This window comes from Triticum urartu, chromosome 2, assembly GCF_003073215.2.
Source record: "Triticum urartu cultivar G1812 chromosome 2, Tu2.1, whole genome shotgun sequence".
In the NCBI taxonomy this organism is placed as follows: Eukaryota; Viridiplantae; Streptophyta; class Magnoliopsida; order Poales; family Poaceae; genus Triticum; species Triticum urartu.
This window is the reverse complement of record NC_053023.1, coordinates 743,626,155-743,643,287: the sequence shown is the minus strand read 5'-3', so window position 1 is coordinate 743,643,287 and position 17,133 is coordinate 743,626,155. Positions and strand designations below refer to the sequence as shown.

At 45.0% G+C, this 17,133-nt stretch overlaps 1 protein-coding gene across 1 annotated transcript; it reads left to right on the top strand.

Moving 5' to 3' along the window:
- The first annotated feature begins 15,112 nt into the window (after positions 1 to 15,112).
- Positions 15,113 to 16,617, top strand: LOC125534589 (elicitor-responsive protein 3-like). The gene is made up of 5 exons (XM_048697773.1): positions 15,113 to 15,326; positions 15,709 to 15,774; positions 15,873 to 15,999; positions 16,130 to 16,247; positions 16,336 to 16,617. The coding sequence occupies exons 1-5, from the start codon at positions 15,260 to 15,262 to the stop codon at positions 16,381 to 16,383; spliced, it is 426 nt and encodes a 141-aa protein (XP_048553730.1). The 5' UTR covers positions 15,113 to 15,259; the 3' UTR covers positions 16,384 to 16,617.
- The last annotated feature ends 516 nt before the right edge of the window (positions 16,618 to 17,133 follow it).

Below are 17,133 nucleotides of genomic sequence, written 5' to 3'. Positions count from 1 at the left end.
GTCGACATGAAAACCACATCCTCATCATAAACTACCAAGTATAGGCAACCTCTATCCCTTGAATTTGAGGGTAGTAGATTGTCTAGTTCAATATTTCTTACCTGGGCCCATGAAGCAACACCAATAAAAAGGATATTTTTCTTCCATGATAGGGCACAATTTCCAAATCCCGAAAGAAAATTGAGGGTAGTCTCGAAGTTAACGCGAGTGAACAAAAGGTGGCTCAACTAATGTATTCACACCATGGTGTCATGAAAGTAGGTAAGCAACACGAGCATCAGATTTGCAATATCCTACCTAACACCATATGACAATTTCACGGATCAATCATTCGAAGCAACCAATGAAGCATCTAGAGCACCGGTGCAACTTTCTCATCAACGGAAACAAAGGCAATAACATTAATTTCCCAATACACACAAAAATATGCTCTATTGACGTATTCACACCCGAGTGCCATGGGAGTAGGTAAACTATGTGAGCACAAGAATTGCAAGATCCTCCCTAATACTATATGACGTTTACAAATATTAATCATCCGAAGCTACTAATCTAGCATCTAGAGCAAGTGCACAACTTTTTGGTCAATGAAAACACAGGTAAGAGCATTAATCTCCAATAGACACCAATGGGAGCTCTACTAACATATTCACACCCAGTGTCATGAGAGAGTAGGTAAACTAAGCATAAAATTTGCAATATCCAACCCGATACAATATGGCGTTTACACAGATTAAGCATCCGAAGTAACTAATCAAGCATTTAGAGCACGAGCCCAACTTTCTGGTCGAATTAATCTGCCAATACACACAAATGGAAGCACTACTAACATATTCACACCCAAGTGCCATGATAGTAGGTAAACTACGTGGGCATCAGATTTCAATATCCACCCTATACCACATGATGATTGCATAGATTAATATTCGGAAGCAACCAATCAAGCATCTAGAGGACGAGCCCAACTTTCTGGTCGACGAAAAAAAGGCAGTAGCATTAATCTGCTAATACACACAAATGCAAGCACTACTAACATATTCACACCCTACTGCCATGGTAGTAGGTAAACTACTTGAGCATCAGATTTTCAATATCCACCATGTACCACATGATGATTGCATAGATTAATCATCGAGATTAAGCAATCAAGCATCGGGAGCAGCAATATATCTTTCTGGTGCATGGAAACAAAGGCTGGAGGCACAAACCTATGCACATCCTCAATCGAGAGGATCCCTTCCATTGGGCCTGCTCGATAGATTTGGATGACCCCTTCTGCACATGCCCTCCCCGTCATCCTGCTACTACCCTTCATCCCACTAGAACCTCCCTTCTCGGTACCCCTGTTCTGAATGTACACGAGCATCGGCACCTAGCCCCGCCTCAATCGCGCCCACGTCCTCCACCAACCTCTGTTGTCCCCCCAACAATATCGTCTATCTTGTTCCGCACAGCCTCACCCTCCATTAGATCCACCAACACAAGCACATTCTCGAATGCCTTGTCCTTCTCTTGCATCCACCCATGAGGCCCGGACATGGATCCAGATGCCCTTTTCACCTCAATAACACCGGTTAGATTTGTTCCACATGGACTCACCCTTTTCTAGATCTACCATAGCCAGCATATTCTTGAACGTCTTATCGTTCTCCAGCGTTCATTCTCTAGGCCCAGACCCGGTTCTCAACCCCTTCTTCCACTCAACGTCGTCGACTATTTTGTTCCAGACGGCCTCACCGTCTTGCAGATCCACCAACACCAGATCATTCTCGAACACCATTTCCTACTCCCACATCCACCGTTTAGACCAGGACCCCTCCTCAGTCACCATGGCCGACATGTTCCCTGGCCACAAAGAATAAAGAGAAAAGACTGGACAACTCTACAAGATTCGTTTGGCGGCAATAGGAATCAGAGGTTCAGCAAGATTGCGGTGGCCAAATATGGGAGAAGTAGAGGGGCGAGAGACCTGGAATTGTCGCGGGTTTAGGTTGATAATCGGGCCCTTTTGATAAGAGAAAGCAGAAATGATAGTGGTGGGTTAGATTTACAGGTGCCAACTAGACAAACTATGACAAAACGTCAAACCTACAGGTGTCCATTCTCAAATGGAAAGAAGTAGCAGTGGCAGCAACACAATTAACGAGCAAATTATCAAAATATACTCGGCACATTTATAAAGCAAATTTCCAAACTAGATAGCTCTACAGGATTTACCGAGCGACAATAGGGGTCATAGGTTCCTTAGGATTGCGAAGGCTATATATGGGATGTGAGGTGGGAGGGGGCTCGAATTGTTGTAGGTTTAGGGTATTAAATTGGGGGTTTTTGATAAGACAAGTGGGGAGTGGAGCAGCAGATTTACGGGCGCCACCAGGACAAGTTACGACAGTCTTCTAATCTACACACGTCCAATCTCAAATGGAAAGAAGTAGTGGCACATTTAAAGAGCAAATTTTCAAAATACTTAGCAAATTTTGATCATTAAACAAGTGGGTCAGCATAATCACCAATCAAATATCAGCGATGTTTTAGCACCTAGCCAACACAACCCACCAATCAATCTAAGAGCTAAGTAATACCGCTCAGAATTGCTCAATGAGCAGATTTAAGGTGAGACAACGGAGCTCAAATTATGCTCACGCCTCAATGCAGAAAATGAAATTCCATGTAGATCATGACCCTAATTTCCAAATACGGGTGCTATTCACTAACGAGTGTTATTTTCATACTCCTCTAACCTAAGTTTAAAACGACATGTTTCATTCAAACCGAGATATCCACGCTTTCCTATCTCGTTGTTAAGATAAATGCAATTTCCATTCAATGAAAGGTGCAAATTGCACTTTCACCTCTTTCACCTGCTACACATTCTAGAAAAGTGTAAGTTACACATTTTACAATCATTGTAGTTGACATTGTGTAGTTTCTTGGACTGGAATGACTCATGAAGGATCATGCAGATGTAGGAAGTTGTCGACATGAACACCACATCCTCATCATAAACTACCAAATTTAGGTACCCCCTCTCTTTTGAATTTGAGGCAAGTAGTTTGTCTAGTTAAACATTTTAACTAATGTATTCACACCATGGTGTCATGAGAGTAGGTAAACAACATGAGAATTAGATTTGCAATATCCTACCTAACACCATATGATGATTACACGGATCAATCATCTAAAGCAACTACAGCATCGATGCAACTTTCTCGTCAACGGAAACAAAGGCAATAAAATTAGTTTTCCAATACACACAAAAAGATGCTCTATTGATGTATTCACACCCGAGTGTCATGAGAGTAGGTAAAATATGTGAGCAAAAGAGTTGCAATATCCTGCCTAATACCATATGATGGTTACAAATATTAATCATCCGAAGCTACCAATCTAGCATCTAAAGCACGAACACAACTTTCATGGTCAATGAAAACAAAGGTAAGAGTATTAATTTCCCAATAGACACAAACGGAAGCTCTACTAACATATTCACACCCAGTGCCATGAGAGTAGGTAAACTACTTAAGCATTAGACTTGCAATATCCAACCCGATACTATACGACGTTTACATGGATTAAGCATCTGAAGCAACCAATGAAGCATCTAGAGCACAAGAAAAACTTTCTGGTCGACGAAAAAGGCAATAGCATTAATCTGCCAATACACACAAATGGAAGCACTACTAACATATTCACACCCAAGTGCCACGATAGTAGTAAAAAACTTGAGCATCAGATTTTCAATATCCACCCTATACCACATGATGATTGTATAGATTAATCATCGTAAGCAAGCAATCAGGCATCCAAAATAGCAATATATTTTTCTAGTGATTGTAAACGAAGGCTGGAGGCACAAACCTATGCTCATCCTCAGTCCATAATATCCATTCCATTAGTCCTGCTCGATAGATTTGGATGACCCCTTATGCCCATGCCCTCCCCATCGTCCTGCCACTACCCTTCTTCCTACTAGAACCTCCCTCCTCGGTACTCTTGTTGTCACTGTACATGGGCATCGGCACCCAGCCGGCCTCAATCGCGCCCACAGCCTCCTCCAATAGTTTAGAGTGCCACTTGACCTCCTCGGCTGTCCCCACCCCCAACAATATCTTCTATCTTGTTCCACATGGCCTTGCCCTCCATTAGTTCCACCGACACAAGCACATTCTCGAATGGCTTTTCCTTTTCTCGCATCCACCCATGATGCCTGGGCATGTATCCAGACGCCTTTTCACCTCAGTAATGCATGTTAGATTTGTTCCACATGGGCTCAGCCTTCTCCAGATCCACCATAGCCGGTGCATTCTTGAACGTCTTCTCATGCTCCCACGCTCACCCTCTAGGCCCAGACCCGGTTCTCAACCCCTTGTCCGCCTCCATGCCATCGGTTATGTTGTTTCATACGGCCTCACTGTCTTGCAGATACACAAACACCAGAGCATTCGCGAGCACCATGTCCTACCCCCACATCCACCCGTTAGACCATGACCCCTCCTCAGTCACCAAGGCCGACATGTTCCCTAGCCCGGAAGAAGAAAGAGAAGAAACTAGACAACTCTACAAGATTCGTTGGGTGGCAATACGGGTCAGAAGTTCCGCACGATTGTGGTGGCCAAATATGGGAGAAGTAGAGGAGCCAGGGACCAGGAATTGTCGTGGGTTTAGGCTGATAATTGGGCCCTTTTGATAAGAGAGAGAGAGGGAATGGTAGTGTGTGTGTGTGGGGGGGGGTAGATTTACAGGCGCCAACGGGACAAACTATAACAAAACGTCAAACCTACATGCGTCCATTCTTAAATGGAAAGCAGCAGCAGTGGCAGAAGCACATTTAAAGAGCAAATTATCAAAATATACTCAGCACCTTTACACAGCTAATTTCCAAACTAGATAGTTCTACAGGATTTACCGAGCTACAATAGGGGGGTCATAGGTTCCTTAGGATTGCGGAGGCTAGATATGGGGTGAGAGGTGGGAGGGAGCTCGAATTGATGTGGGTTTAGGGTATTAAATTAGGGGGTTTCAATAACACAGGTGGGGGAGTGGAGGAGCAGATTTACAGTGCCAGCAGGACACGCTACGACAGTCTTCATACCTACAAACGTCCAGTCTCAAATAGAAAGAAGCAATAGCACATTTAAAGAGCAAATTTTCAAAATACTTAGCACATTACTAGCATTAAAACGAGTGGGTCAGTATAATCACCAATCAAATAGCAGCAATGTTTAGCACCTAGCCAACACAACCCACCAATCAATCTAACATCTAAGTAATACCGCTCAGAATTGCTCAATGAACGGATTTAAGGTGAGACAATGGAGCTCAAAATATGCTCACGCCTCCATGTAGACAATAAAATTCCATGTAGAGCATAACCCTAATTTCCAAATATGGGTGTTATTCACTAATGAGTGTTACTTTCATACTCCTCTAACCTATGTTTAAACTGATATATTTCACTCAAACCGAGATATCCACGCTTTCCTATCTCGTTGTTAAGATAAATACCATTTCCATTCAATGAAAAGTGCAAATTGTATTCTCACCTCTTTCACCTATACTTGGTAGTTTATGATGAGGATGTGGTGTTCATGTCGACAACTGCCTCCATCTTCATAATCCATCTTGAGTCATTCCAGTCCAAGAAACTACACAATGTCAACTACAATGAGTGTAAAATGTGTAAAATCGAGTAAGATATGCATCTCTTTCTATGCTACTTCATGGGTTTCCTTCTGTGTTGACCAACGATCCTTGAATAGGTGCATAAATATGAAGCTAAAATTTAATTTGGTCCACTGCAGTTTTCATATCAGCATAAGTGTGCTTGTGTGCTAATTCCCAATATTTTCTAGACAATTTGAATAACTCTTCTACTATGTCGTCCTCCAATGACAAATGACACGTTTGTCATTCTGTTTGGACCTTCAAACACATCAAGGAGCCACCGTTTAAAACTTTGACAAAAATAGAGAAGACAGAAAAACCATGACGTAGGTGGCGCGACTACGCCTTGTCAGTGGTGCCAGCAAGCAGTGGCGAATCTAGAAAATAATGGAGGGGGGGCTGGGCTGCCTGGGTCATGCAAATATGTGTTGGATTGGGCCTGCAAGTAGCTGGGTTGGGCCTTAAAACTAATAGTAAATACAAATTTTACATCACTAGAGGGGGGCTTGAGCCTGTTAAAGCCCCCCTAGTAGATTCGCCCCTGCCAGCAAGTATAGAACCAACCACCGGACAAGATAAACATACTTCTTCGTACGTATGATGTTTTTTAGAGCGAGCTGTGTTGCCTCTCCGAAGTTTAATTGAACAAATGACATGAAAGTTCCCGAAAAAGCGGTGGAGATTGACTTGGCAGGGTGTTATAGCAAGCCGTGCTTTGCTCCTACCAGCAGGGGCGGAGGCAGGATTTGAACATAGGGAGGGCAAGTGATGACAATCGAAAGTGTAGTACTATAGTACGATATATCAACCAGAAGTAGTGTATCAACATATGTTTGGAAAAATATAAGTAATATCAAATCATCTCAAATACTCATAGTACTAGTTTCTGAAAAAAATATTTAAAACTTCCCATACTTTGTTTGGCTTTTTTAAAACAAAAATATAGCTCTACTGTCACTATTACCAATGTCCAGATCCAAATTTTTCGTACTAGCATAAATTTGAGATTGAGGCAACTAGCGTGAAAAATTATCTTTGTTTTCCAACTAACAAAGTATACAGCCAAACAAAAGCAAAAGGGGGTTACATCATCCTAGCAAAATTCTGTATATATAGGATAATACTGTGTATGTACCTTGCCTAACTATCTGGTTGTGTGTGGGCGTACGCAAGCGGCCAAGGGCGATCAGCGGCAGCCGCCGTATTCGCGGGGTACTCGGCTGCCTCGACAAGCCAGCAATCAAGTCCATGGTCAGCGACTTGGGGCCGGCGGCAGACGTCCTAGCGTCCTGGCGGCGAGATAGATGGATCTATCGATCTGTTCGTGAGGCAAGAACAGACCTAACGAACGACCAGGAGTCCACGATCTGTCGTCTATAAATGTGGGCATCAGGTCAGGTAGATGGGCTCTTTTTGTTGCATCCTGGGCTTTGGTGTGTGCAAAACTACGTGACTATGGGCTTAAATAACAAAAGTATACTAGTAGAAAACAGGGCTTTGGTCCAGGCCGGGTCAGCCCATTAGTCCCGGTTCAGTCCAGAACCGGGATCAATGTGGGCATTGGTCCCGGTTCATGAGCCCAGGGGGCCGGCCGGGCCACGTGGGCCATTGGTCTCGGTTCATATGGACCTTTTGGTCCCGGTTGGTGGGATGAACCAGGACCAATGTGCCTCGCTCCTGGCCCATCACCATTGGTCCCGGTTGGTGGCTTGAACCGGGACCAAAGGCTCCCCTTTAGTCCCGGCTCATGTCACCAACCGGGACCAATGAGGTGCCTATATATACCCCTCGCTCGCGAGCAGAGCACCCCAGTGCTCTGTTTTTCTCTGGCCGAGGGGGAGAGGGCTTGGTGGTGCTCTAGCTCACCTCCTATGCACACAAGGTGTTCGATGGAATGCCCGAGCCACACTACTTAAGCTTTCTCCTCTCCAAGCTCGACCTCCAAGCTCCATTTTCCATAATATTTGTCTAGGTTTAGCGGTCCGTCACGCCCCGTCCCCGTCTTCACCGCCGTCGATCACCCGCGCCGAGCTCATCGCCGGCACCACCGTGGTGAGCCTCTTGTTTTATCTTCTTTCTGAAAGGAAAAATATTCTTACTTGTATGTTTACATAGATACTTGTATTATTTTCTTACTTTTATTATTGCATCTTATATAGTGCGATGGTTTTGGTATCCGCCCCCGTCGGCCCTCGTCCTGTCTATGATTCGGATGTGGTATATATATTATCTTTATAACTATTGGTTCATTTATTATTTATGAAAATTATGCCGACCAACGTGACATAGATTTTATTTATGTAGGATGTATGTGAATCGGAAATGCCAACTGACCCTATTGTCGAGAGGTTAAATTTAGTTGAAGAAGAAAACAATTTGTTGAAGGAAAAAATAAAAAAATTGAGGAGGAGAAGATGATATTGGAGTTGCATGTTGCGGATGTCGTCGATGATCACAAGATCAAGATGGATGCAATGCGCTTGAAGATTAGAAAGATTAGAAAATATGCCATTCATACCGAGGCTTGGTATCATTATGCCGTTGGATCAATTGTTACCTTGGTTGCGATTATGATCGCATTTGTTTTCGCATTGAAATGTTTTACATAGTTTCAATGTATGGTTTAATTAATTAGATGCTCTGGAGAGCTATATGTTGTTAGATGAGAACTATGTATGCACTTTGGTTTTAATGTGATGATGAACTTCTATTAATTTGGACACTTAATTATATATAATGCACGCAGATGAACCGGCAATGGATGTACGGTGATAGACACACCCGCGAGTATATTAAGGGCGTGCATGAGTTTCTCGATGCGGCTGAGGCAAAGAAGCACAATGGTTTTATGTATTGTCCATGCACTGAATGTGGGAATACGAGGTCTTACTCTAACCGGAAAATCCTTCACTCCCACCTGCTTTACAAGGGTTTCATGCCACACTATAATGTTTGGACGAGGCACGGAGAAATAGGGGTTATGATGGAAGACGACAAAGAAGAAGAGTACGATGACAACTATGTGCCCCCTGAATACGGTGATGCTGCAACGGGGGGAGTTGGTGAAGATCAAGAGGAACCAGACGATGTGCCCAATGATCACATCAGGACTTTCAACAGTTGGTTGGAAACACGTCTCAGAGGTGACAACACTGTTTGTGATGAGTTGTACTTGTTGTCCAGGGGACCATCTTTGACTGTATTGACTTACAAAGGATACGAGATAAATGGGAATACATTTTACACGATCTCCCAAGATCAAAAGAGCACCAACCAAAACAGCGGTGTCCGCTTTGATGCAGCAACCGAGAGCGGAAAGGACACATATTATTGTTACATAGTGGACATATGGGAACTTGACTACGGACCTGATTTTAAGGTCCCTTTGTTTAAGTGCAAATGGGTCAATCTGTTAGGCGGGGGGGTACAGGTAGACCCACAGTATGGAATGACAACAGTGGATCTGAAAAATCTTGGGTACACTGACGAACCGTTCGTCCTAGCCAATGATGTGGCACAGGTTATCTATGTGAAGGACATGTCTACCAAACCGAGAAAAAGAAAAGATAAGGAAGCGAATACATCATACGATGAGCCAAAGCGCCACATAGTTCTTTCAGGAAAAAGGGACATCCTGGGAGTGGACGGCAAGACAGACATGTCTGAAGATTATGAAAAGTTTCATGAAATTCCTCCCTTCAATGTCAAGGCTGACCCAAGCATCCTGATAAACAATGAAGATTATCCATGGTTACGGCGCAATAAGCAAATGACACAAGCGAAGAAAAAGTGAAGACTTTCTCCCACAACTATTATGATGATACTATGCCAACTTTGTAACACACGAACATGCTACCATTGTCCGTTTTGTACATGCACATGCTATGTGGGTGAAATTATGATACCATGCCAACTTTCAACTTTTTCAGAGTTCATTTGAAATGCTTTCATGTCTTATGGTTCGGCCCTCGTAATACCATGACCATTAGTCCCTGGCCCATGCCAACTTTCAACTTTCAACTTTCTAAAACTAATGGCACTAACAGAAAGTTTATAATTTTGCTCCCCGCCCCTGGCCCATGACCATTAGTCCCGGTTTGTGCCACAAACCGGGACTAAAGGGTTGGTCCTCGTCGCAGGCAGAGTTTAGTCCCACCTCGCCAACCGAAGGGGGCTCACACCAGTTTATAAGCCCTTCCCTCTCTGCCTTGTTGAGCTCCTCTCAAAGTGAAAATAGATGCCCTAATAGAGAAAATTTTAACCTAAATTCATAGTGAATTTCTCTGAAATTTATAGAAACTTACTAGGAATTTAGGTTGAATTTTCTCTATAAGCGCATCTATTCTCATTTTTAGTAAGTTAATCACAAACTTGTGATTCAAACAATTTTCAAAGAATTCAAATTTTAACTATTCAAATTTGAAAACTAATGGCACTAACAGAAAGTTTATAATTTTTCTAAAACTAATGGCACTAACAGAAAGTTTATAATTTTGCTAACCTAAAAGCAAACAGAATTAAAAATTAAAGCAAAAACAAAAGAAAATAAATAATGCAAAAAACAAATCAAAAAACAGGAAAAAACTATTTTTATAGTAAAGTTAATCACAAAATAAAATAAATAAAGCAACAAAGAAAACAAAAAAACTAAAAAAGTGTTTTCAAATTTGAAAACTAATGGCACTAACAGAAAGTTTATAATTTTTCTAAAACTAAAAGCAAAAAGAATAAAAAAATAAAGCAAAAAACAAAAGAAAATAAATAATGCAGAAAACAAAACAAAAAAACTGGGAAAAAATAGCAACAATAAGTATTTTGTTGTAAGTAGAAACAAAATAAAATAAATAAAGCAACAAAGAAAACAAAAAAAGTGTTTTCAAATTTGAAAACTAATGGCATTAACAAAAAGTTTATAATTTTTCTAAAACTAAAAGCATAAAGAATTAAAAAATAAAGCAAAAAACAAAAGAAAATAAATAAAGCAACAAAAAAACAAAAAAATGCCACCTACTGGGCCCCCACGGCCTGAATACGACTAGAAACCCATCCAAGGGCCAGGATTCAGGCCCGCAGGAGGCCCAGTAGGCCCATAGGCATAGCAGTGACAATTAGGCCCATAAGCCTGCAATGGAGAGGAGCTCGAGAGGGGTGCGGCAGTGGGACTTATAAATCACTGCGCACCCCTCTCAACTAGCAAGGTGGGACTAAACTTTCGACGCAGCAGCCGCACAAGGCCTTTGGTCCCGGTTGGTGGCACCAACCGGGACTAAAGGGGGCCATTGGTCACGGTTCGTGGCACAAACCGTGACCAATGCCCCCCTTTAGTCCCGGTTGGTGCCACCAACCGAGGACCAAAGGCCGCCGCTTCCCGCCCTTTGGGCTGCTGAAAAGAGGCCTTTGGTCTCGGTTGGTGGCACCAACCGGGAAAGGGCATTGCCGTAAACGGGGGGGGCATTGGTCACGGTTTGTGCCACGAACCGTGACTAATGCTCCGTCAATATAAGCTACACTTGTGAAAATTTTGGTTCAGTTTCTTCGATCCCGCCCTGACGACGCTGCCAGGCTGCCCGTGCTCGCCGTCGCCGCCCCGAGGTCGCCGTCGCCGTCACCGCCCGCTCCTCGTCGTCGCCGCCGCCCGCTCCTCGAGCCCGCGCCGCCCCCGAGCCCTTGCCGCCCTCGAGCCCGTGCCGCCCTCGAGCCCGCGCCGCCCCGGAGCTCGCCGTCGTCCCCGAGCCCTCCTCCCCGAGCTCACGCCGCCCCTCGAGCTCGCCGTCGTCCCCAAGCCCGCGCCGCCCCCGATCTCGCCGTCGTCCCCGAGCCCTCCTCCCAGAGCCCGTGCCGCCCTCGCCGCCCTCCTCTCCGAGCCATCCGCCGCCCTCGCCGACGCCCTCGCTGCCGCCCTCGCTGCCCCCGCTGTCGGCCCTTGCCAGTCAACCTCGCTACTGTGAGCCGCCGCCACCTGTTTATCATTTTTTTCATTTTTTGTACGTATATATAATGTATATATGTATGTGGCTATATGTATGTATAGATGTTCATATATGTGTATTTTTTTTTGTTCAGAGCATTTTGTTCATATATGTATTTTTTTGTTTATGTGTATTATTTTTTTGTTCATATTTTTTTCATAGCATTATTTCCATGTATATATGTATGTGGCTATGTATGTATAGATGGATAGCATTTTTTTCCATGTATGCATGTCATTGTCGATATACCCCCTCCCCGTTAACTTCGACAGGAGGGGGGTCGATATAACCCTCCCCGATAACTTCAACATGAGGGGGGGTCGATATACCCCCTCCCTGATAACTTCGACATGAGGAGGGGTCGAGAACTAGTTTAGGGGGTCGAGGGTTGAGAACTAGTTTAGGGGGTCGAGGGTTGAGAACTAGTTTAGGGGGTCGAGGGAAGAAGGGGAAGAAGAGGGAGAAGAAGAGGGAGAAGAAGAGGAGAGGAAGAAGAGGAAGTCTTCTCCTCTATTCTTTCTTCTCTTCTTTTTTCTTCTTCTTCCTATATGTATTAGTTTTTTTATTTAGGTTGTTAATTAGTAGATATTAATTTTGTTCATATATGTATGGATGCATGTGATATGTATGTATGTATGCATGTATTGGGTATGTCGTTGTCGATATACCCCCTACCCGATAACTTCGACATGAGGGGGTTGAGAGGGGGTCTAGGGTCATCGAGGGTTCGAGGGGTCCAGGGTCGTCGAGGGTTCGAGGGGTCGAGGATCGCCGAGGGGTCGAGAGAGGTTCTTAGTGTCAAAGTATTGAAGAAATCCATGGCTTCATCATTAGCCGGAAGTAACCAGGGCATGACGAAGTCCTCCAAAGTTATTTTGGAATGGTGTCCCGGATAGGATAATTTGCCTTTTTGTATGAATTTCAGCAAAGGCCTTCCAAATAACGATATTTGGAAGGTTCTTGCTGAACTTTGTACCAAAAAGTGAATTATCTTATCTGGGACTCCGTTCCAAAATAACTTTGGAGAGCTTCGTACCATCATGCACCTGTTACTTTCGCCTAATGATGAAGACATGGTTTTGTTGAATTCTTTGACACTAGGCAACCTCCCGACCCCTCGGCGATCCTCTCGAACATGAGAGGAAGAAGAGGATAAAAAAAGAAGAGGAAGAAGAAAAAAAAGAGGAGAAGAAAGAATAGAGGAGTTCTTCTCCTCTATTCTTTCTTCTCCTCTTTTTTTTCTCCTCTATTCTTTCTTCTCCTCTCTTTTTTTCTTCTTCTTCCTCTTTATTTTATCGGGAACGAGGGTCGTCGAGGGTCGTCGAGCGGTAGAGGAGAAACCCTAAATAGAAAGTATCGTCGGTGTGAGATACATGTACCGTCGGTGTCGGACACTACATCCATGTCCCACAAGTGGCGCGGGCTTCGACGCCCACGTCACTTGTGGGACGTGGATGTAGTGTCCGACACCGACGGCCACATGTATCGCACACCCACGATACTTGCTATTTAGGGTTTCCTCTACCGTTCGGCGACCCTGACCCTCGACGACCCTCGTTTCCGATAAAATAAAGAGGAAGAAGAAGAGTTGTTGGGGGACATAATCGCACGAGGAAGTGATGCCATCTGCTCGTTGTTTCTCAACGACACCGATGGTCTGGAAGCAGCTGATTATGATGGCTCCGGTGACCTAATGCCGGTGCAAGAAGGAGACCGTGAGGACGGCTCCGGTGACCCAATGCCGGTGCAAGAAGGAGACCGTGATGACGTCTCCGGTGACCGAACCGAGTCCGGCCAGGTATATATATTAGTTAAGCTTCTGCTGACTAGCTAATTGATGCATTCATTGTTTTGGTATGTACACATATTAATTAAGTCTTTGTTCTTTTTTCTAGCCCTCCGGATCGAGCACAACTTCGGTAAAGAGACGAGGCCCGAAGAAAAAGTTGAGCTCGGATGAAAAGTTTGAGATCATAGCAATCGCGCCCGACGGCCAACCGATTGAACCCCTCCGGACAAAGAGCGCATTTGTTGCTCAGTGCGGGGTTTTGGTTAGGGACAAGATCCCGATCAGCATCCAGCAATGGTTTAAGCCGGCTACAGAAGACCCTGAGGTGTCTTATGTCAATGATATGCAGAAAAATGATCTTTGGACTGAGCTGAAGTCAAATTTCACCCTACCGCCAGAGGATAATCCAGAGAAGCCAGTTAAAGAGCAATTAATCAAGTCTTTTGCTCTTAAGAGGATGGCAGAACTATTCAGGAGGTGGAAGAAAGAGCTGAATAAGTTTGTCGAAAATAATGAGACACCAGAATTCAAGAGCAGATATGAGAAGATCAGAGATCACTGGCCCGCATTTGTGGCCCACAAGACATCGGAAAAGAGTAAGAAGATGTCGGCGACAAATAAGCAAAATGCTGCGAAGAAGAAGCATCACCACCGCACGGGGTCAGGTGGCTACCTCGTAGCCCGGCCTAAGTGGGCCAAGACTGAGATTGATCTGGTTGATAAAGGGATCGAACCAGATGACGATCTTCTGTTTCCTTCGTTTGCTTACTAGCTAGCTAGCGTGTCTAGTCCTTTCTATACGTATGTATAGTACGTAGCGTCGACCAAGCACGGACATAAGAGAGGACACTTCTCTCTATTAATTATAGCTAGCTAACACAATATATGAAACACCTAAATTAACCCCCAACCCCTCCCCTTTTAAAAAAACAAAAACCCCAACCACAGAAATGCTGACGCGTGGATGCCTATTGATCCCGGTTGGGTTTTGGATTGAACCGGGACTAAAGGGACAGGGCATTAGTACCGACCCCTGGAACCGGGACAAAAGGCCCTTACGAACCGGGACAACAGGCCCTTTTTCTATCAGTGGTAGGCAGTAATCTCCGGCCATTAGCGTATGCACGTATTAGTACTGGAACCTACTGTATTTCTTTGGTAGCTGGTAGCCACTATTGGTGAATGGCAAACGGTACTATTATTTTATTTTTGCACCTTCAAATACGCTGGTAGCCACTATTGATGAATTGTTGATTTTCTTGGTCGTACCTGTAACCAATCAAAATCAAGCCAATGATCCCACATAGTAGCCCGCACATTTCGCGGCCGCATCAGACTGTCACAGATAGTAAACACCTATTTCTAAGCCATTGCAGGTGCAAAGATGACAAGAAAATCTTAGTCTTATGACTATACATGAGGATGAGTACGTTATTAATCGAGAAATAACTAGTACAGTATATTTAAGTGGACCGAGTCATAGTCAGTCTGGTATATTCAAATGCAAAAGCTGGTGAACCAGCTTGCCGTCTGCATGCATTATTTGGGTGCATGCATGTTCCTGGCCAGGCTAGGCCATTGGTCAGACGCGCGGGCGCAACAAACCTTTCCAATTTTTTCTTTCAATAATAATGACCGGAAGACTGGCCAGAGAATATGCAGTCTGGCACCAAACTGGCGAAAATTAATAGATTCCGTGGAAGGCTTCCTTGACTTCACATACACTCCTCTATATACGGTGGTGCCGTGGTGGGTTGGTGAAGGCGACATTCACCCAGACCAAGAGAGAGATCCAAGACTTGGCCGGCCGGCCGGAGATCGAGAAGGAGGAGGAGACATGGTGCGCGGGAAGCTGGAGGTGCTGCTCGTCTCCGCCAAGGGCCTCGACGACTCCGATTTCTTCAGTAAGTAACTGTCGGACCTATCTGCCTGCGTCGGCGCGTCGCCGTCCGTCATGCAGATCATCATCAGACCTTCATCCCTTTCTTGTCGTGCTCCTTGGTGTGTTTGTCGATCTCTGCTGCTGCTGTCAATTATGTACTAGATAGTATACCTATGTAGCTGACCGCGGTTCATTCAGTCACTGCTGAATCTGTCTCTGCGTGTGTGTTCTTCTTCTTCCTCCCGCCAGAGGATTGAATATGGGACAAGGATCTGCACCGATCGTCAAAATTAAGCACCTGATTATCATGTTGTCCTGTTGAGGAATTAATGTTTAGTTCGTCGGCGTCTGCTTGATCTTCATGGCTAGATCTCCGATCTGATTGCTCAACTGCTGTGGATCAGATAGCATGGACCCGTACGTGATCCTCACCTGCCGCAGCCACGAGCAGAAAAGCACCGTCGCATCAGGTATATGCATCCACCTATGCATAGATCGTCCATAAGAAATCACTGTCATCTCCTCTCGTCGGAAATTCACTCGTCCTGGTGGAACCTACTTATTACAGGAGCAGGGAGCGAGCCTGAGTGGAACGAGACCTTCTTCTTCGCCGTCTCCGGCGACGCTCCGGAGCTCAGGGTCAAGATCATGGACAGTGACGCCCTCTCGGCCGACGACCTCGTCGGAGAAGCATGGCAAGTACCACACAAACACACCTCCTGTACTCTCGGATCCAAGCTGGCACATTATTATTCCTGCAGAAATTCAGAACACCTGTTTCAGCTGCTGCCTGCGGGTTCTGAACTTTAACTGAATTTTCTTCAGTATCCCGCTGGAGGCTGTGCTCCAGGAGGGCAGCCTGCCGCCGGCCGTGCACCGGGTCGTCAAGGACGAGGAGTACCGCGGGGAGATCAAGATCGCGCTCACCTTCACCCCGGCAGAGGTAATCGAACATATCCCTACATGTTTGCCCTTGGCGCATCGTCGTGGCCGCCATGATCTGAGTCTGACTGCAATTCTGTCGTCTGCAGGAAAACGAGGAGGAGGAGAGCTACGGCGGCTGGAATCAGTCCACCTGAAAAAGGCTGGCGAGCCAGCAAGATGGTGCTGTATGTCTGTCATAATGGATAACTGCTTTGGATCTCCTTGATGTGTGTGACAGACAGGGCATTCATCAGAAAAGCGAGTAAAAATAGGGGAAATATGTATCGATGCATGAAGTACTAATCAAGCAACTCACCGCATCATTTTGTAATGCACATCAATCAACAATGCTTAAGCAATTCATAATGGATAGAAAGGCTTTCGATCTCCTTGATGTGTATTACATTCAGAAAAATGCGTCAAAATGGGGGAATTATGTATCGATACTAATTGAGCAATTCACCGCATCATTTTGCAATGCATATTAATACTGCTTTTAAGGAATTCATTGTACCATTTTGTTCCACGTCAAGGCTAGATTTTTTGGACCCCGAAAAAAGTCCACAACCAGAAAGTAATAATGAAAAGGGGGAATTTAACGGAAATGGGTTTGGCGCATTAGGAGGAAACCCACTGTCGAACTCCGCACTTGGAGCCTCGAGCGCATTAGGAGCATCCTAGCCCCCGCCGCCGCAATCCATGGCTGCTCCTCAGGCTTGCCCGATGCCGTCCTCATGCAGCAGCGAGTATGGATGCAGTAGATCGGGGTCCTGGCGGTAGGAGGGGTCGACCCCCAGTCGTGCACGGCTTCGAGGGAGGGGCCGGGGCAGGACGATCGGAGAGGTGGCCTGCGGGAGAAGGAGGGGAAGGGCCGGAGGCGCTGCAGGAAGAAGTGCTCTATTTGA